We start from the raw sequence: 20,980 nt of genomic DNA on the forward strand, positions 1-20,980 counted from the left end.
AGCTTAACGTGGGAACGCTTTACAAACATTCAGAGATGAACTTACACACTTGCTTTACTTCTCTCTGGGATAACTTCCTCGGAGATGAAATGCTGGTTTGGTAGCGAGGCTACAAATACACACAGCCGCTCTATCACGTGATGCATACTGCTCCGATGTGCTACGGTTATGAGCCGAGTTACCCCGTGTCACAAGTTTTGTGAGGTGCTTTTTTGATATTTAATGGATCGGATTACATTTTTCATATCTGATCCAGTAATTTCGGTCAGTATCGGACCGATACCGATACATAATATCGGATCGCTCCATCTCTAGTATGAAGTCAAAAAGCTCAGACATCAGACTGCTCTGAACACTCAGGTTCACTTTGTTCTCCTCTTGAACTTTCATATGTAGAGACAGGATATCATTAACATTTACTGTATATCTGAGACACAGAAGGTCCGCTCAACTGCTCACCTGCAAACTTTAGCTTCACCAATCAGAAGAAACAAAGAGGCATAAAACAGCTCATCAGACACTCTGTGATCTGAGCTTAGGATAAAGAAGGATTATTTTCAACTGTCAGTCATGCAAAGCTACGCTGTTACAGTCCAGCACTCTGAGTACAGAGACGGAAATAAGTTGAATTACACAGCAGATCATCTGAGGAACATCAGCCAATAACGTTCAGACTAAACCGACCCACAGTCTTCCTCCTCACTGTCACCGGCTGTCTCCTCCTCTCTGTGGAAAATCTTCCCATCAGGCTGCGTCCTCCACCTCAGCTTCACCTCCTCTCTGATCCCTTGCTCCACCAGCTTCTCCCTCACCTGAAACACAGTTTTCACACATTAACAGAAGCTCCTCATGAATCAGCCGTTGTTTCCGTAGTGAGCAGAAAACATTGTTCCTGCTGTTTCTGGGGGAAATGAACTAAATGAACTGGCTGGGGATGAAACTGAAGTTTGGAATTAGGCCTCATTGCCTGTCATTGGTTCACTTTGACTCCTCACAGTAATCCATCCATCCAGCCATTTTCTTCCACTTGTCCGGGGCAGGGTCGCAGGAGCAGCAGCCCAAGCAGAGAAGCCCAGACCTCCCTCTCCCCAGCCACCTCCTCCAGCTTCTCCGGGGGAGCACCAAGGCGTTCACAGGCCAGCTGACAGATATAATCTTTCCAGTGTGTCCTGGGTCTGCCCCAGGGCCTCCTCTCGGTGAGACATGCCCGGAACACCTCACACAAGAGGCACCCAGGAGGCATCCTTGTCAGATGCCCAAACCACCTCAACTGGCCCCTTTCGATGTGGAGGAGCAGTGGCTCTACTTTGAGCCCCTCCCGAAGCCTGAACTTCTCACCCTATCTCTAAGGGAGAGGCCAGCCACCCTTCGGAGGAAGTCCATTTCTGCTGCTTGTATCTGCGATCTTATTCTTTTGGTCACTACCCACAGCTCGTGACCATAGGTGAGGGTAGGGGCGTAGATCGACCGGTAAATTGAGAGCTTTGCTTTCACACTCAGCTCTCTCTTCACCAGAACAGAGCGGTACAGTGTCCCTATCACTGCAGCCGCAGCACCAATCCATCTGTCGATCTCCCGCTCCCTTCTCCCGTCACTCGTGAACAAGACCCCGAGATACCTAAACTCCTCCACTTGGGGCAGGGTCTTGTCCCTGACCTGGATTGGGCACTTCACCCTTTTCCGGCTGAGGCCCATGGCCTCTGATTTGAAGGTGCTGATTCTCATTCCCACCGCTTCACACTCGGCTGCGAACCTTTACAAGGCGAGCTGGAGGCCATCACCCGATGAAGCCAACAGAACCACGTCATCTGCAAAAAGCAGAGATGAGATCCTGAGACCACCCAACTGAAAGCCTTCAGCCACTTGGCTACGCCTAGAAATTCTGTCTATAAAAATTATGAACAGAATGAGTGACAAAGGGCAGCCCTAGGGGAGCCCACCACCCACCAGGAACGAGTCCGACTTATTGCCGGCTATCCGGACCAAGGTCTTGCAATGGTTGTATAAGGACCGAATGACCTGTAGCAATGGGCCAGACACCCCATACTCCCGGAGCACCCGCCACAGGACCCCCAAGGGACATGGTCGAATGCCTTCTCCAAGTCCACAAAACACATGTAGACTGGTTGGGCAAACTCCCATGCACCCTTAAGTATCCTTGAGAGGATGAAGAGCTGATCCAGTATTCTGTCAATCCATGGATACTACCCCTGATCTCCACGCAACATTGTAGAGGCATGTCAACCAAGACAGCCCTACAACACCCAGAGCCTTCAGGAACTCAGGGTGGACCTAATCCACACCAGGGGCTCTGCCACAAAGGAGTTGTTTAACTGCCTCAATGACCTCGCCCCCAGAGATTGGCGGGTCATCCTCTTTGTCCCCTGACTCTGCTTCCTCCACGGAAGATGTGCCAGTGGGATTAAGGAGGTCCTCAAAGTAGTCCTTTCACCACCCGACAATTTTCTCAGTCGAGGTTAGCAGCACTCCACCCGCACTATACACAGTGCTGGTAGAATACCGCTTTCCCCTCCTGAGTCACCTGACGGTATGCCAGAATCTCTTCGAGGCAGTCCGAAAGTCTTTTTCCATGGCCTCTCCAAACTCCTCGCACACTGAGTTTTTGCTGTTCTGCTTGGCCTGTCGGTACATAACAGCTGCCCGCAGAGTCCCACAGTCTAACCAAGCCTGGTAGTACTCCTTCTTCAGCTTAGTGGCTCCCCTCACCTCTGGTGTCCACCATTTGGTTTGGGGACTACCACCACTACAGGCACCAACTACCTTGCAGCCGCAGCTCAGTTCAGCGGCTTCGGCAATAGAGGTGCTGAACATAGTCCATTCAGACTCAATTCAATTCAATTTTCAATTCAATTTTATTTATATAGCGCCAAATCACAACAAAAGTCGCCTCAAGGCGCTTTAGATTGTACAGTAGATAGCACAATAATAAATACAGAGAAAAACCCAACAATCATATGACCCCCTATGAGCAAGCACTTTGGCGACAGTGGGAAGGAAAAACTCCCTTTTAACAGGAAGAAACCTCCGGCAGAACCAGGCTCAGGGAGGGGCGGGGCCATCTGCTGCGACCGGTTGGGGTGAAAGAAGGAAAACAGGATGAAAGACATGCTGTGGAAGAGAGACAGAGATTAATAACAGATATGATTCGATGCAGAGAGGTCTATTAACACATAGTGAGTGAGAAAGGTGACTGGAAGGGAAAAACTCAATGCATCATAGGAATCCCCGGCAGCCTACGTCTATTGCAGCATAACTAAGGGAGGATTCAGGGTCACCTGGTCCAGCCCTAACTATATGCTTTAGCAAAAAGGAAAGTTTTAAGCCTAATCTTGAAAGTAGAGATAGTGTCTGTCTCCCGAATCCAAACTGGAAGCTGGTTCCACAGAAGAGGGGCCTGAAAACTGAAGGCTCTGCCTCCCATTCTACTTTTAAATACTCTAGGAACAACAAGTAGGCCTGCAGTGCAAGAGCGAAGTGCTCTAATAGGGTGATATGGTACTACAAGGTCATTAAGATAAGATGGGGCCTGATTATTTAAGACCTTGTATGTGAGGAGCAGGATTTTGAATTCAATTCTGGATTTAACAGGAAGCCAATGAAGGGAAGCCAAAACAGGAGAAATCTGCTCTCTCTTTCTAGTCCCTGTCAGGACTCTTGCTGCAGCATTTTGGATCAGCTGAAGACTTTTCAGAGAGTTTTTAGGACATTCTGATAATAAAGAATTACAGTAGTCCAGCCTGGAAGTAATAAATGCATGAACTAGTTTTTCAGCATCACTCTGAGACAGGATATTTCTAATTTTAGAGATGTTGCGCAAATGGAAGAAAGCAGTCTTACATATTTGTTTAATATGTGCGTTGAAGGACATGTCCTGGTCAAAAATGACTCCAAGGTTTCTCACAGTGTTACTGGAGGCCAAGGTAATGCCATCCAGAGTAAGAATCTGCTTAGATACCATATTTCTAAGATTTTCAGGGCCGAGTACAATAACCTCAGTTTGATCTGAATTAAGAAGCAGAAAGTTAGCGGCCATCCAGGTCTTTATGTCTTTAAGACATTCCTGCAGTTTAACTAATTGGTCTGTGATACCTGGCTTCATGGATAGATAGAGCTGCGTGTCATCTGCATAGCAGTGAAAATTTATGCTATGTCTTCTAATGATGCTGCCTAAGGGAAGCATGTATAATGTAAATAGAATTGGCCCTAGCACTGAACCCTGTGGAACACCATAATTGACCTTAGTGTCTGAATAGGACTCTCCATTTACATGTACAAATTGGAGTCTAGGGCAGTGTAACATCTCAGTGTCCCCAGTCTCCCTCAGAATGCTGTTGAAGCTCTGCCGGAGGTGTGAGTTGAAGATCTCGCGGACGGGGGCCTCTGCTAGGCTTTCCCAGCACACCCTCAGTGTACGTTTAGGCGCGCCAGGTCTGTCCAGCATCCAATCTCAAAACACTGCTCGGGTTCAGATCCGGGAGGCGTTCCTCCCAATCACGCCCCTCCAGGTCTTGCTGTCATTGCCCATGTGAGCATTGAAGTCTCCCAGTAGGACAACAGTCTCCAGGAGGAGCACCCTCGAGTACCCCACCCAGGGACTCTAAGAAGGCTGGGTACACTGAGCTGCCACTCGGCACATAAGCGCAGTCAGGACCTGTTCCCCGACCCGCAGGCGAAGGGAACAAACCCTCTCATCCACTGGGAGAAACCCCAACATACTGGGAGCAAGCCGAGGGGATACCAAGATACCCACCCCAGCCCCCCGCCTCTCACCAGACTGAGACAGAGTCCAGCCCCTCTCCAGGAGGATGGTTCCAGAGCACAAGTCATGCGTTGAGGTGAGCCCGACTATATCTAGCCGGTACCTCTCAACCTCACGCACTAACTCAGGCTCCTTCCCCACCAAAGAGGTGAATTTCCATGTCCCAATTGCCAATTCAATTCAATTCAATTCACTTTTATTTATATTGCGCCAAATCACAACAAAAGTCGCCTCAAGGCCAGTCTTGGCAACCGGGGACCAGGCTACCAGGACCTCCGCTCCTGGCCACCGCCCAGCTCACAATTCACCCAACCCCTACAGTGCCTCTTGTGGGTGGTGGACCTGCAGGAAGATGGGCCCATGTCCCTTTTTTGGGCTGTGCCCGGCCGGGCCCCATGGACTAAAGCCTGGAAACCAGACGCTCGCCCTCAGGCACCCTTCCCAGTCCTGGCTCCAGGGCGGGGCCCCGGTAACCTTATCCCGGGCAGGGTGAAATGTTTCCTTGATGGTCTTGTCATAGGGGTCTTCTGAATCACTCTTTGTCTGGTCCCTCATCCAGGACCAATATGCCATGGGAGACCCTACCAGAAAAGATAGCCCCTGCGATCCCTGGGACACACAAACCCCTCAAACACAAATTAAATGACTTCTTCAAGTTAATAATTAAAAAAAGGTTAAATAATACAAATCGATGGGATTCCATTAAACGAGCCCCGTATCTCTGCAGCTGTGTGCTGTCATGTGTCCCTGAACCTGGATTGCACAGACTCACTGCTCTCTATCATTTCACAGTAGTTATAGCACTCTGTTTCTTGTATAGGGGCCCGTGTGACCTCTGACCTGCTGCAGGATGGATTCTTGCACTGTGGGGTCGTTCAGGTCTGCAGATCCTGCCCTCAGCTGAACCTTCACTGACCTCGAGGCTGAAGGTTTGACATCTGCAGAGAAAGAAAAGGCCGATGAGCCCAGGAGGACCAGACTGTGCAGAAACACAGAGGACAGACTCACCTCTGGAGCAGAGGAAGGGGCGTTGGTCATCACAGTTATGACTGTTGAAGGAGCCCGTTGATCCAACTATTGTGACACAGTTTAGACTGTCATCAGGCTGCCCGGGCCCCCACGGCAGGTTGGAGGCTGTGCTCGAGTTAGACCACATCCAGTTTCTGTACAGTCCAATCCAGGCTTGATAATTAAGTGACAACACTGAAGCGGCCTGGGTGTTGTCCTGCAAGTTGTTGATGGTGCTCAGGTCTGTGTACGTCTGTCTGCAGTAAGACTGAGCATCAGACCAGGTCATTGACTTCTTCACCTGGATGTGTTTGTTAGTTGCAGCTGAAACAAACGATCAGACGGATTCAAACCTGCAGCTAAAATGTTCAGTTTGTCAAACCCTGGTACCAAAGTCTGAAACACTCACCGTCATAGCAGAAAAAGAAATAAGTAGCTGAGCACGGTCTTGTGAACCATGATCCATCACTAAATATTGTAACACACTCATCAGTCCCTGGCTGTCCCGGGGACCACATATTAAACCAGGATGACTGAACTGGACCAGTTTGAGACCATTTCCAGTCGCTCTTGAAGAGTCCAATCCACGCCTCTGTGCTCCCCGCCCTTTTCTGGGCTTCCTGGATGAGAGCTGAGCTGTTAACGATGGCGAGGTCGATGTACTCATCTCTGCAGTATTGCTGAGCATCGTTCCAGGACTTCTGCAGGTCAACCAGGTGGAGCTGTCTGACTAACTGATCAGACTGAAGATGGCAGACCATCACGTAACCTGAGAGGACACGAGTCAGTCAGCGCGGTCACAGACTCACCTCAGCTCGATTTTACTCGTCAGGAGAATTTACAGACATTTGAACAATGTTGTGGTCTGTTAATATATGTGTCCTTCAAAGGATGTGTAACTCGTGTAGTGGTTAAAATGTGTTTTACAATGCCTGTGGACACCTACACACTGGTTTCCTGCTCCAGGGCAAAACTCTCACATCAGGTTAAAAAGCTGCTTTAACAGTGTTAAGTTTGTTTTTCACTCTGGCCTTATTGCACATGTATTTGGATGATTTTTCCTCCTCAGTGTGCAGAATGAAGGAAAACAACGTGTTAGTGGTCGAGGCTCAACAACACGTGCACACGGACGTGGTCAAAGCAGTCAGGATCTTTTTCAGCGAGCTGACGGGTTTGCAGCGTTTCAGGCTTTCAGTCAGATTTCTACACAGAAAATAAAATCAAGACGTGTTTTTCTCAGCAGTGCACACAAACAGAGCCACGTTCATGCACTCTCTCTTCCCTCCTTTCTTTCTTTTTTTACTCCTTGACTTCACTTTATACAAACTGTTACAGACTACTGACTATTAAACTGTTACGGCCCGGAGGATCAGCAGGGCACTGATTGGCAGGTTCTGTCTCTCTCTCTCTCGCCGGGGCGGAACTCATTGCGGGTTCACGCCCTCGACCCACGCCCCTCGGGAGAAGAAACACCTGGGCCGCATTAGTGCTGCCAGCATTTAAGCCAGGGAGTGACTGCTGTTTGCTGGATTGTTGTGTGTGAATCGTGTTAGTGAAGCCAAGCCTCAGCAAGTCTTAGTGCTTTTGAATTAACGTGTGTTTCTCTGTGTACAGGCTCCCTGGACTGTTTCCCAAGTGGTAAGTGTCGGAGAGAGACTGGTCGAGTGTGTGAATTGCTTGAAGAGGAACAAGTGCTTTGCCCCTGAATTTCTCTGGAGCCCTGTCCCCTCCCCTTTTGTATATACACCCGGTGAAATTTGTAAATAAATTTCCTTGTGTGCATCTGACATGCAGGTGAGTCCTCCAGTGTTGGGTAAGTTACTTTAAATTATTAACTTAGTTACATTACTAGTTACTTCTATCAAAAGTAACTCAGTTACTTCAAGTTACTCGTTACTTTCAGAGTAACTAGTTACTAGGGAAAGTAACTTTGGTTTTACTCAGAATTCTCTTGTTAATGTGTTGCTTCCGTAACTGGATACCCAGCAAGATTGCCAGTCTTCTAGCTTTCTTACTTGCCACAGTGCACTGTGCCACCTACCTAAACTGGTTCAAAACATACTTAGAAAACAGGAAATACTTTGTATCAATAGGTAACTTCACATCTGAGCAGACAAGTATCACATGCGGAGTTCCCCAAGGTTCCATCTTGGGACCCCTTCTGTTCAACATTTACATGCTCCCACTGGCACAGATTATAAAGAACAACAAAATAAACTATCATAGCTACGCAGATGACACACAAATATATATCACAATGTCACCAGGAGACCGAGGCCCTGTACAGGCTCTTGGTAAATGCATTGAGGAAATTAATGACTGGTTGTGCCACAATTTTCTCCAGCTAAACAAAAATAAAACTGAGGTAATAGTCTTTGGAGCCAAGGAAAAACAATTACAGGTCACCAGAGAACTTCAATCTATACACCTAAAAACCACAAACCAGGTGAGAAATTTGGGTGTAGTGATGGATGCAGACCTAAACTTAGAAAAACACATTAAGACAATAACAAAATCAGTTTACTATCACCTCAAGAATATTTCAAGGATAAAAGATCTGATGTCTCAACAGGACCTGGAAAAACTAGTCCATGCATTCATCTTTAGCAGGCTTGATTACTGTAACAGCATCTTTACAGGTCTACCTAAAAAATCAGTCAGACAACTACAGCTCATTCAGAACTCTGCTGCTTGAGTCCTCACTAAGACCAAAAAAGTGGACCACATCAGTCCAGCTCTGAGGTCTTTACACTGGCTGCCTGTCCATCAGAGGATTGACTTTAAAGTTCTGATGCTGGTCTATAAAGCTCTGAATGGTTTAGGACCAAAATACATCAGTGACCTCCTGACCCAGTATGAACCTTCCAGATCTCTCAGGTCATCTGGATCCGGTCTTTTATCAGTTCCCAGAGTCAGAACCAGACACGGAGAAGCTGCATTCAGCTTTTATGCTCCTTATATCTGGAACAAACTCCCAGAAAGCCTCAGATCAGCTGAAACACTCAGTTTATTTAAATCCAGGTTGAAGACTCACCTGTTCTCAGCTGCTTTTGAATAAAGCACCAAATCCACACTTTTAAGCTTAAATTCCAAAACTTACATTTTAACTACTGATTTTATCTACTGTTCTGATTTTATCTACTGTTTTGATTTTTGATTTTATATACTGTTTTGTTTGTTTGTTTGTTTGTTTGTTTGCTTGTCTTAATCAATTTTAAATCATGCTTTTTATCTATTTTGTTTTTAATGTCTCTGTAAAGCACTTTGAATCACCTTGTTGTTGAATTGTGCTATATAAATAAACTTGCCTTGCCTTGCCTTACCAATAGAAAGGAAAAAATAATGTGCACATTTCCACGAGAGAAATCCCACGCCTGGACCGTCGTTGACCGCCGCCATGATTCTAGCCTGCTTTTTACATCCAACACAAAAACTGCAGTCGTGGTGCTTTTGATTGTACTCAGAACTTGGAAATTCTGCCTTCTGAATAGGAAGATGTAGGTAACACCAGACTGCAGATGAGCTGCATACAGAGCTGGACTGGGACAAAAAAAATCGTCCCGGGCATTTTGACTAGAGACCGGCCCACCATTATAGGAAAAATCATAAAGCCTTTGAATGAAAATAAACACTGTTGTGACAGTGATGTACACTGTTCTGATGGTATATATGTATCAATCTATCAATTGTTTGTTGTAAGACTCAGATAATTATTTTTTTAAAAGCGAGACATTTTAAATGAGAATAAGTAAGAAAAGTATTTCCTTGTGCCCCCCTTTCCCTGTTAATGCCCTACCTGGCCCCCTGGCAACACTTTGCTAGACCCGCCCCTGCACAGTTACCAGCTGTCAGCTACATAGAAAAGGATCCTGGTGTTATTTGTCTCTCAGAAACAGCTCATAACTTCCCTTCAACTCATTCATGTCACCTAAAAGGTAAACCTGTTTCTCCATCACCTGTTCAGCTCTGATGATTCAGTAAGGACATCTCCTGGTTTCATCTGCATGTTTCCCTCTCACCAGATAACCAAACCGATATCATGACCAGCAGCTTTACAGCTGTGGCTCCAGCAAACATCAGCTGATACTAGAAATTAATATTAAATAAATTCTAACAACAGCTGATCAAGCTTAAACGTGCTGCTGTTGTTTAGCGCGACATCCACTGGTTTCCTCTTTCTGGCGCAAAGTGGGCGATAAATAAACAAGAGAGAAAAGCCGATCAGCTGATCATTGATCAGTTTCGTGATTGAAGTAGAAACAGGAGAGGGAGAGGAGAGAATGAGAGAAGAAGAGGCAGCTGTGCAGCTTCAGCTTTGTGTCTTTTTCATTGTAGCTGAAGTCCGGGACAAACCATGTTCTTTTTCACCTCAGTACGAAACGCGTAATATTTTCTCTGAATATGAGACGATTCTGTTTTTTATGGGACGTTTGGCAACTCTATGAACTAACCTTATGAACAAAATAAAGTTCAACATCAGTAACATAGCACCCACCCAGCTGTATAGAAACCCCGTCATGCTAGCTAGCACGCAGTACGAAAAAGTCAGCATAACGAAAATAAACTCCACCTAAACTTGGTTTATATCTGACTCAGATAGACTGCAGGTCATAACTTCTTACCTGAAGTTCAGTTCACCTGACACTCGGACTGGCGGCCGCTTCCGGTCTCTGCTCTTGCCTCCCTTTGCCTTCATCCACCTGCTGGCCTCCACCACTTGCTAATGTTATTGAATCTGTGGGAGCTCCGCGATATCCACCACACGAAGTAACGAGTAACGAGCCTATCTAAATCCCAGTAACGAGTAACGCGTTCCTGGTTTTGGCATAATAACTAGTTACCGTGCTCGTTACCACAATAATAACGTAGTTACTGTAACGCGTTACTTAATAACGCATTAGTCCCAACACTGGAGTCCTCCACGTCAACCGTAACATAAACTGTCAATCAAACTTCTAGAAGTTTAGTTGACATGACAAAGATCTTTGGAGATTGTACGAGTGTTTCTGTGACTGCTTGAAGCTCGTTTACAGACACCTTTAAAATAATCCCTATGGAGCAGTTCAGTTTGTGCTTTCTTTGATTTTCTGACTTCAAAAGTTTTATTCAAACTATAAATGAGGCGACTGAGATGAGTTTACAGACCTGAGAGCAGCAGCAGGATCAGTCCACACCTCTTCATGACTGAGAGCTGAAAAACTGTGAAGACGTCCTCATGAATCTCATCTGCAGCTGCTCTGTCATTATTAATCATAACACTTAAAGCAGCATCAACACAGAGGCAGATGTGTCTGTCACTCACTCCATTTCTATCCTAATCTAATCATTCAAACAAAACTATCAAACATATTAAACATTTGAAACGTTCAACTTTAAAAAATGCTGTCTTCATTCAATTATCATCATTTTGTTTATTACAATACCAGATAATGAATGTGTGAGATTATCAAATACACCAAATCAAACATATGCATAACATACCCGACACGATGAGACGTCTGTTCAGCTGTGACACAGTCAGAACTCTTCATCTGATATAAATGTCATCCTCGCTCCTCCTCCCACGTCTATCAGAGACTTTGTAAAAGTGGTTTTAGAAAGCAGCCCAGTGTTCATTACAGTGCATTTGATTAAAGATGCTCAGAGTCATTTAACTGAAGATGACTTATTCAAAGTTATTACAGATGCAAACAGACTGACGTCTGGCAGAACGGGCTGTGAACTGGAGCTAAACGAGGTCACAGGCGTCGAACCATGAAACTAGGACTGAGGTTAAACGCAGTAAACGGGCCGTTCGGTTTCAGGCTTCAGTCTCTGTGAGTGGAAGAACATGCTTCTCCTCCTGACTGGAGGTCAGCCTGTCTGCTGCATCATCAGCAAAGATGGACGCACTTGGAAATGTTTGTGTCTTCATTTGAATCCAAAGCCGAGGTTTGCGGGTTTGCTTGCTGTGCATGTGTTTGCATGGATACAGCGCTGATTCTCTGCCCGACCACTTCAGTCTTATTTGAATAATGTTGTCATTATTATAATTGGGACAAAAGAGCGTTCAAGCTCGACTCCTCCAAACAAATCAGTGATGATGAAGACACAACCTGACACATTTCACATGTCAGTTCCAATCATAGAGAACAAATAGTTTTTATTTTGTTCCTTGTTTGTTTGGCTTCAGCCTGTTTTTTAATGATATTACAGTTTTAGTGCATCTCCTCTAAAAGGGAAAAACTTGCTTTGAGAGTCTCACACAGCACCACTTCCAAAGATGGAGGCTCAGTCAAATTCAAATGCACTGATTTTAAAGTCACCACTAAATTTCACTGAAAGTAAGTAAATAAAATGTTGTTTGTGTAGCGCCTCACAATGCGAAGATCACAAAGTGCTTCACAAAGAAATACCAAGGAATTTAAAAGAACAGTGAAACTTTGTTAAATATCATTATTGGAAGTGCTGCAGGTGGTGATGTTGATACAAGACATACCTGTTCCAGTGATCACACGGTGAACAGTGTTGCCACGGCAGCCGGATGCCAGCTAGTTGCCCATGGTAACGGAGAAGTCCACCTTTGCCGGGTGTCAGCGTGGGTCTGTTCTGCTCGTCGCCGGCGGTGCCGAGGAAGGACAGAGCGCTCCTCTATTTATTTTCAGTTTTTAGTTTCATTTGATGGAAACTTTTAGATTTTCTTCTTGTTAGGACTCAGAAAATTTTACTATCCACATGACAGAGCACTCGGACTCATATCAGATTATGTGTAAAATCAAGAGAATATCAGAAATGATGGTAAACCTGGAGTCTGCTTTGGATTATTGTCTTTAACGATCAGTTGGCAACATTTTAGTTTTGTGTTTTGAAGGTTTGAGTAATTGCAGCCACCACGAGTACATGAAAAAGGACTCGAGGTATTTTTTAAACCTGTATTTCCATCCTGTCTGAGCGCAGCCAACAAACATCATGAAAATGATTCAACACAAAAGTACCCAGTTCTGAGTTAAACTCTGTTTTCTATGTGAAAACTGTCGTTTCAGCTCCGTGTGATGGGAGAACATTACAGCCATGCGCTGAGTCCCCTTAGACAACAATGATGCTAAGTTTAATTCAATTCAATTCAATTCAATTTTATTTATACAGCGCCAAATCACAACAAAAGTCGCCTCAAGGCGCTTTATATTGTACAGTAGATAGCACAATAATACATACAGAGAAAAACCCAACAATCATATGACCCCCTATGAGCAAGCACTTTGGTGACAGTGGGAAGGAAAAACTCCTTTTTAACAGGAAGAAACCTCCAGCAGAACCAGGCTCAGGGAGGGGCGGGGCCATCTGCTGCGACCGGTTGGAGTGAGTGAAGGAAGACAGGATAAAGACATGCTATGGAAGAGAGACAGAGATTAATAACAGATATGATTCGATGCAGAGAGGTCTGTTAACACATAGTGAGTGAGAAAGGTGACTGGAAAGGAAAAACTCAATGCATCATGGGAATCCCCGGCAGCCTACGTCTATTGCAGCATAACTAAGGGAGGATTCAGGGTCACCTGGTCCAGCCCTAACTATATGCTTTAGCAAAAAGGAAAGTTTGAAGCCTAATCTTGAAAGTAGAGATAGTGTCTGTCTCCTGAATCCAAACTGGAAGCTGGTTCCACAGAAGAGGGGCCTGAAAACTGAAGGCTCTGCCTCCCATTCTACTTTTAAATACTCTAGGAACAGCAAGTAGGCCTGCAGAGCGAGAGCGAAGTGCTCTAATAGGGTGATATGGTACTACAAGGTCATTAAGATAAGATGGGGCCTGATTATTTAAGACCTTGTATGTGAGGAGCAGGATTTTGAATTCAATTCTGGATTTAACAGGAAGCCAATGAAGGGAAGCCAAAACAGGAGAAATCTGCTCTCTCTTTCTAGTCCCTGTCAGGACTCTTGCTGCAGTTTAGTAAAACAGTTTGCTAGTGTAGCTGCTGACACTAGTCTCATTTCAGTTTGATGGTACAAACGTAACAGGAGTGACATCATTGATATTTTCCTATATACACACAGACCACAGTGACCCTACACTGTGTTCACTGCATCATTCCATGTTTGCACTGATCACCACCTGCTATCATGTATATATCTACTTAGCACTTTTAATTTTATCTGACAGTATGTTTTGCACTAAGTACCGCAGCAATTTCCTGATGTTGTAAACCTGCTCAACATTTGGCAATAAAACCCATTCTGGTTCGCAGAAGTCGAGTCTACGGTAGTGCAACATCTATGCTGTCTGTAGACCGTTACGTCTTTTCATTGGCCCGGAGTCTACGGTGAGCGTAGACACTGTAGACTCGGCCCAATAGGAGCGCCGAATCCCACTGTAGACGACCAATCGACTGGTCGACGGAAGTTGCGTCACCAAAACAACAACACGCAGCGGACCAGCGAAGAAGCCGGCAAGTCCGCTATTTTTCATGGAAACTGGCATTTCTTTTATGTTTATGGTAAGTTATCGACTCTAAGACGCTCCTGGATTTAGCTGAAAGTACACGACGCGACGCTGAATACCTAATTTAACCTTTTTTTAACTCCAATTTCTAGTCTTGGTATGGCGACACCAACGATTCGGGTAGTTAATCCAGATGCCCCTGCACATCGTCAGCAGGCTCTACTTATGGCAACCAAAGAGGCACGTTACTACCGGGTGAGAAGTATGGTCTTCCCCAAACCTCCACAGGAGCTGCTCAGTCATGAGTCAAGTCACTGCCTTGACTCATGCAGAGAAGCTGCTTCAAGCCGAGGGTATCCATGTGCCTTCACGTCAGCAGTGCCTGGGAAAGCTGGTGGTGCCATTTGGACAACATGAACATGCACCATTTCGGTGGCTCGTTGCAAACGACGTGGGATATATGAAGTAGTGAGTGTATCATATATTTAATACCATACTATAGGCAGGTTTACTGAACTTCCATTTACTGCACATTTCCCCGTGTAAGGCTATTATCAGTATATCTTGTTCGTTGTAAACTTTCTTTAAGTGTGTAATATTCACGGAGATATTGCTGACAGTATGTATGATTCCAGCATACTTGACAGGCACAGAACAGAGGTGACAAATCCACAAAGAAAGGGAGAGATGGGGAACCAGTGGGTGAAGGATTACCTCACAGAATATGCAGAAAGCTTCCCTCAAGTCTCCGTAGTCCTCGAGGCCAACATTGACAGGTGCATCTATGGTCAGAAAAGTTTTGAAGATCACACCTTTCAAGAGATGTGGGAATTATATTGTCAGTACAGCAGCCAAAAGGACAGACCTGAGAAGTTCAGTAATGAGCAGAGGGAGGTCATTCAGAAGGCACACAGTTCTGTGAAGAGGTGGTTGAACACACCAGTGACGCACATCACAAGCACCCAAATGAAGAGGTTCAGAAAATATATATATGACAAGGAACAAGTAAGTGCTATGGAGGAGAACAGCAGAACAGGGCAGTAAATGACTTAGTTAAAGATAGTGATATGTGATTAATCTTGGCAAAGTGTGGATGTGCGATGTCAATCGCAGTACTCACGATAAACTGTATTGTTTAGCAACGGCTGACAAGTACCCCCAGGTGTGATCCTTCATTGTGGCCAAGTGATGATGCTGAACTGATAGCTGCATCCCAGTCTGTGGAAGGTATGTGAGATTCAGAGTTAATATACATTCTACTGTTTGTACAAAGTCATTATAATTACAAAACTAATTGTCACCTCATTTATAGATTCACTGAAGTCCCAACACTCCTTGTCTGCAAGTCAACCTTTAAAGCAACAGCTGACAAGCAGAGGTGTTTCCTCCTCCCAGACGTCTGGAACATAGGAGAACTCAGCTCCCCTGTCCAAGGAGTTTGAGAACACTGTACAGTCACCACATCAAAATAAATCTACTGTGCAGCCCAAACATCGTGAGTCCACAGAGGCTGCCATACAGTCCAAAAAACTTGACACTGTTGGATTCACTGAGTCATCTGCATCCCAGGGTCATGATCATACAACACAATTACTGTTGAGTCATTCACCTGTAGGTGATATTTATTTGAAATCAGACTATTTCAGTTAGAGCGTGTGTGTGTGCGTGCGCGCGCACGTGCGTGTGTTGTTGTAGTATTCTATGTTATATGTGTGTGTTTCAGGTGGAGCTAGAGCAGGGGTGGGCACCGAGGGCCGGTGTCCCTGCAGGTTTTACATTTGTCCTTGAACCAACACAGCTGATTTAAATGGCTAAATTATCTCCTCAACATGTCCTGATGTTCTCCAGAGGCCTGGTAACGAACTAATCATGTGATTCAGGTGTGTTGACCCAAGGTGAGATCTAAAACCTGCAGGGACACCGGCCCTCGGGGCCTGGAATTGCCCACCCCTGAGCTAGAGGGATGGGTGCGTCCCTGGGAAAATCCTAATGGTATCCCATCTGCTGACATTTCCTGGCTTAAAGAGGACACTGAAAGAGGGCTGTTTACCCCTGTTCAGACATACAAGGATGTTACTGGTGTGTTGAAGAGGCGACGGGTGATTAAATCAGATCGCATGTGGTTTTACCCACCAGAACCTCCTGGCTATGCCAGGGGTGCTGTGCCCAGTGTACAGCTCTTTTTTCGCAGCCGTGTCTTTTTGTGGCGTCCTGTTGGGGTATGGAAGTACTCCCTGAAGTGTCCTCGAGCTGACGAGTGTGTGGGTAAAGGACAAAATGTGCACCTATATAAGTCTGGCTATCACCACCGGGTAATTTCACATAAATATTTTACTCAAGTCTTCAAATGTAAACGGTAAAACTGCCATCCTGGATTCATGTGCTTATTTTGGCCATTTTCTCTCTTCTTCATTATATACTTCAGGTACGTCACATCTGTGACGTGTCCAACTGGTACACGATGCTTACTGAGGTCCTAGGTGGACCATGTACAAAGGCGGGCAGAAGTGGCGGACTCAGCAATTTTATCACAACTCAGCGAGGGACACCAAGCCATATTCCCGGCCATCTTGACTAGCAAGTGAGTAAAATGACCACCATGTTTTTGTAGGGTTTCCTTTGTTGTTGTTGTTGTTGTTTGTTTGTTTTTGTTTTTTTAAAGTTTTCAATCTCTCACTCAATTCAACATCAAGAACTTGACTGTGACTGTCCTTGCAGGCGTGGTGTGGATAAGAATGTTGTACGCTTTCTGAGAGACAGAACCGAAGGAAACACTATGGTCAAGCTGTGGCGGCAGATACAGGAGAGTCACATGGAGGAGTACCTTCAGCGGAAGGACCTGTACACCACACTCCTAATGACTTTTGCGGAGCCCGGGGGCATCGTCTCAGCCTTACGGCACACATTCCAGGCACCACTTCCTCCAAGAGCGCTTCCCTCTGCATGGCTGTTGCGCCACGCTTTCCTGCTGGCAGAGGCCAGCAATGTGAGGGATTACCGAAGCCAGATTCTGTCCACTTTTGGCACTGTGCTGAAAATGGATTCCACCAAAAAAGTATGTACTTCATAATACTGTATCACACACATTTTGTTTTTAAGTCATTAAACAAGCAAGCAGACCTTGCTTAGTCTTGAAAGACACTGGCCTGTTGTCTTTAATAGATATTGGCCACGTATTTGTTTTGTGTTTGATTAGCTTTTGAACAATTTTTTTGGACAGAAAGGAGTATTTCTGTATTGTTGTGACAGAGGGAATACAAAAGATGCTCATGGTATTGTTATGGGGTTTTTATTGTTTCAAAATACTATCACATAATGCAAACTTTTCCTTTTTTTTTTTTTTTTTTAGGTGGTGAAAAAGCTGTCTGGGGAAGGTCAAGGCTCACCAGTATCGGAAATGAGCACTCACAAATAGTTACATTTGTGCTGACCTGCGAGGAGTCCTTTGCAAGCTGCAGCCAATGTGCCGTGGAGTCATGGAGAGGTTTCACTTGGCCAATCAGCCTGTTCCCAAAATTTTGTATGTGGACCGTGGGTGTTGCCGTGCACAGGGACCATCAGTAGTAGAGGCCTTGTTTCAGCCTTGGGTGGACAGTGGGATGCTTGTGCATCTGGACATCTTTCACTGGATCCACCGGTTTGATGCAGCCATCCGTACAGTCTCATGCAAAGTACTCTGCATTTAAGTCTGCAGTAGCTGGGGTGGTGCTGGCTTACCACCGCACAGACCTTGAGCTGCTTATAAGGGCCGTCAGAGCAAAGAACCCAGTAAAAATGCAGTCTGTGTCCGACGAGGAAGTTGTCCGCCTTTACATTTCCAGGGAGCAGTTAAAACACCATGTGCGCAGGGTCACACTTGGGGCTCAGGAAACGTTTCGGCTCATCCAATTGGTTATCGAGGAGCTGAAAGGTCCAGCTGGGCTGGATGAGATATTAATACAAATTGGGACAAACTGAAGATCACACAAGGCTTGTCTATCTGATTATTTCCAGGGGCCATTGATGAGATGTGGGCAGCACAGCAGCGACACCTGGAGTGCATTCAGACATGAGCATGTATAGGGTGGCCCATACCACAACAATAAACAACGTGGATGTCCCCTATTACAAATGTCTGCGTGGAAGCAATAGCCTGGAAGGGTTCCACAAATTACTTCCTAACATGATTCCAGGTACACGGCTTTAATCTGTATACTTGTGACAAATTACACTCGTAATCCTGTCATCGTCATTTCCTTTATTATTGTTGTGTTCAGGTCCCCACTGCGCAGCATGTCCCTATCAGGTTTACCTGATAAGTGGTATTGCAAGGTGGAACTCTGACAGGAGCTCAGATGCTGTATTTGGTGGCAAAGGACGGCATCACAGGATTTACTCTGCACCGTTGATCGATCGCCTCAACACTCGCTGCTAGCAGCTGTTTGGAGAACCTGTAGAAGTAAACTTCCGTGGCCCAGCTGATCTCACATCAAATGAATTGCTCAGGCTGGAGTACTTGTTCAGCCAAAGCACTGGAGAGTCTGGAACTTTCTCTCTGGAGGGCATCGTCAGTGATGGACCTGGTCCTGAGGAGGAGGTGGTTCAGCCTGGGCAACCCGAACCAGATGATCGCGTTACACATACCAGAGTGACGAAGAGGCATGCGACACTGTATTGGATACTGTCCTTCCCCACATTACACTGACCAATGATGAGACCTCCACAGTTCACCCTCCAGCCTTTGTGAGTAGCTAGGCGTACTTTTCATATTAGGGACACAGCTCCCTTTAAACTTTAAAACAAGGATTAAAACATGCACTGCTTGTCTGACAACACAGGGAATTGTGTATATATTTACCAACCAATTTTGTATGGGATTTATTTTACAGGAAGATGCCTGCAGTTCAAACCCCCTTCCTGGATTTGAAAAGCTGGAAATGTTCTGCTCTGTGCTTGTGGAGATTAGCCTGAAAGAGGACAAGCTATCACTTACCACTGAGCAGAGGAACAAGGTCCTCCAAACCTGGAATAGCGTGGAGGAGCATGACAAGCAGCCACAAAAGTTTAACCAGCTGTACAAGACCTACTGGGGCAACACCCTCTACTGCCGCACTAAAAGGGATGACCTTGTTGATGCTGCTCTTATACAGAGAGTAAAGATGGCGAAGCGCTATGCACCTGCACAACATGACATCAGCGCTCAGAGCAACAGGCTAATGTACACTCTGGTTAAACTTTTGTGGTTGCGCTCACCTCAGGGGTCTCGCAACAGTCCAGAGAAACTGTCTATTTTAAAGGCCTACGAGCGAATACAGCACCGGATTCTGGTGGAAGATGCGGTTCTCTGTAAAGCAGGCATTCCTCTCCCTAAAATTAACATCAAGACTGTGCAGGACTTCATTTGTCAGCAAGAAAGGATCCTCAATCTGCATGCAGCAAAACATCCATCGATTTTGACCAAGATCACCTCCATCTCATCTGCACACCTACCTCCAGCACCACACCAACCAGCAGTACTCCCTCCTCCAGACTACCCCCTGTTGAAATATGAGCCCACGCCCAGCACTGCAGGGACCAAGGTTTTGAAGGGAAGGAGAGACTTGCTGATGCCAGTCTCCCAGCCTCAGCCACCTCTTCCACCTGTGCCACTACCACCAGCACTTGGAAAGACCCCCGCAACCTCTACCATCACCAGACCTGTGTCTTCAGTGGCTGCTTCTACATCCACCTCTGAGACTGTTTGGCCCCCCATACTGCAACAAAAACCCTGCAGCGAGACTATCCCTGGCAATAGTGGCCCTCCTACATCACTCTCTTCCACATTGGTCATAACACCCACCATTAACACACTAGACACTGCAGGCAGACCTTCAGTCTGGGCAAGGGCAACACAGTATAAGCGTAAGCTTAAGGATCACCCCTCAGAAGTAGGAGCCAAAGTGTCACAGGTGCAAAACCTTCCCATTTGCAGAATCTGCACCAGCCAACCCAAGGACAAAAAAATTATTAAAAAAACCCTTTCTGCTCTGTAAAAATGATGTCCCCATCAATAGGTCTGAAAAATATAGTTTTTAGCAGCTACGAGCACTTTACCTCCATGGTTGACCAGCTTGGGGAGGTTTAAAAGGGTTTTCCATTACAGAGCAGGACCTGGTGTGGTACCCCATATGGGTTTGCCGGACAATTGACTTTTAGAATGATCAAGACATTCAACTTTTATCTTTTTGTACTCTTTTAAAATATCACTGATTCCAGTTGTTGTTATTTTTTTCCCGTAGTCTTTTACAATACAATGATCAAGCCATTACACTTTTATCTTTTGGTACACAATTGATCTTTTAAAAAACCTTATATTAGAGTCAGAATCAAGTTCACTGATTGATTGCAGTGTTGTCTTTGTGTTTCACTGTTTCATTCATTTTAATAAAGTGTTTTGTATTACAGTAACAGTGAGTTGTGGAATAACTTAATGAATGAATGACTTAGACTTACTGACCTTCTTTGAATCAGCATCACTATAGTCCGAAAGGCACTGACAATACATACAAGTAGAGCTGGGCGATATAAGATTTTTTCATATCACGACATGTTTTTTTCATTTCAGGCGATAACGATATATCACGATATAAGCCAAATAACTATATTTGTAAGATTTAAATGTGCCGTTGCTCACAAGTAAAATGTGAAATAATCAGCAGCTTGTTTTGATTTAAATATTCATTTTCCATAATAAGTTCAACAGGGCAGATGTACTTAAAATGAGGCTTCAGTTTTATGCAAAATAAAGGCAAATATTA

General features: G+C 45.3%; 3 protein-coding genes and 1 long non-coding RNA gene across 4 annotated transcripts; 3 read left to right on the forward strand and 1 right to left on the reverse strand.

Moving 5' to 3' along the window:
• Positions 1–319: 319 nt before the first annotated feature.
• LOC112848161 (C-type mannose receptor 2-like) lies at positions 320–11,927 on the reverse strand. Its single transcript, XM_025911333.1, has 6 exons — positions 11,270–11,927; positions 10,934–11,025; positions 6,198–6,557; positions 5,789–6,112; positions 5,621–5,718; positions 320–812 (listed from the first exon to the last, which is right to left on the reverse strand). The coding sequence occupies exons 1-6, from the start codon at positions 11,317–11,319 to the stop codon at positions 675–677; spliced, it is 1,062 nt and encodes a 353-aa protein (XP_025767118.1). The 5' UTR covers positions 11,320–11,927; the 3' UTR covers positions 320–674.
• Positions 11,928–13,993: 2,066 nt separating this feature from the next.
• Positions 13,994–15,888, forward strand: LOC109204039 (uncharacterized). The gene is made up of 5 exons (XM_025911338.1): positions 13,994–14,259; positions 14,357–14,672; positions 14,840–15,209; positions 15,344–15,431; positions 15,517–15,888. Exons 2-5 carry the CDS (start codon positions 14,506–14,508, stop codon positions 15,612–15,614), a joined length of 723 nt encoding a protein of 240 aa, XP_025767123.1. The 5' UTR covers positions 13,994–14,259; positions 14,357–14,505; the 3' UTR covers positions 15,615–15,888.
• A 274-nt stretch (positions 15,889–16,162) lies between these two features.
• LOC109204040 (uncharacterized) lies at positions 16,163–18,474 on the forward strand. Its single transcript, XR_003222118.1, has 5 exons — positions 16,163–16,516; positions 16,630–16,785; positions 16,923–17,259; positions 17,554–18,376; positions 18,461–18,474. It is a non-coding gene; the product is annotated as an uncharacterized LOC109204040 (long non-coding RNA).
• Positions 18,475–18,633: 159 nt separating this feature from the next.
• LOC112848160 (uncharacterized) lies at positions 18,634–20,628 on the forward strand. The gene is made up of 2 exons (XM_025911332.1): positions 18,634–18,926; positions 19,073–20,628. The coding sequence occupies exon 2, from the start codon at positions 19,121–19,123 to the stop codon at positions 20,213–20,215; it is 1,095 nt and encodes a 364-aa protein (XP_025767117.1). The 5' UTR covers positions 18,634–18,926; positions 19,073–19,120; the 3' UTR covers positions 20,216–20,628.
• Positions 20,629–20,980: the final 352 nt, after the last annotated feature.

This window comes from Oreochromis niloticus, linkage group LG11 (assembly GCF_001858045.2).
Source record: "Oreochromis niloticus isolate F11D_XX linkage group LG11, O_niloticus_UMD_NMBU, whole genome shotgun sequence".
Taxonomy (NCBI): domain Eukaryota; kingdom Metazoa; phylum Chordata; class Actinopteri; order Cichliformes; family Cichlidae; genus Oreochromis; species Oreochromis niloticus.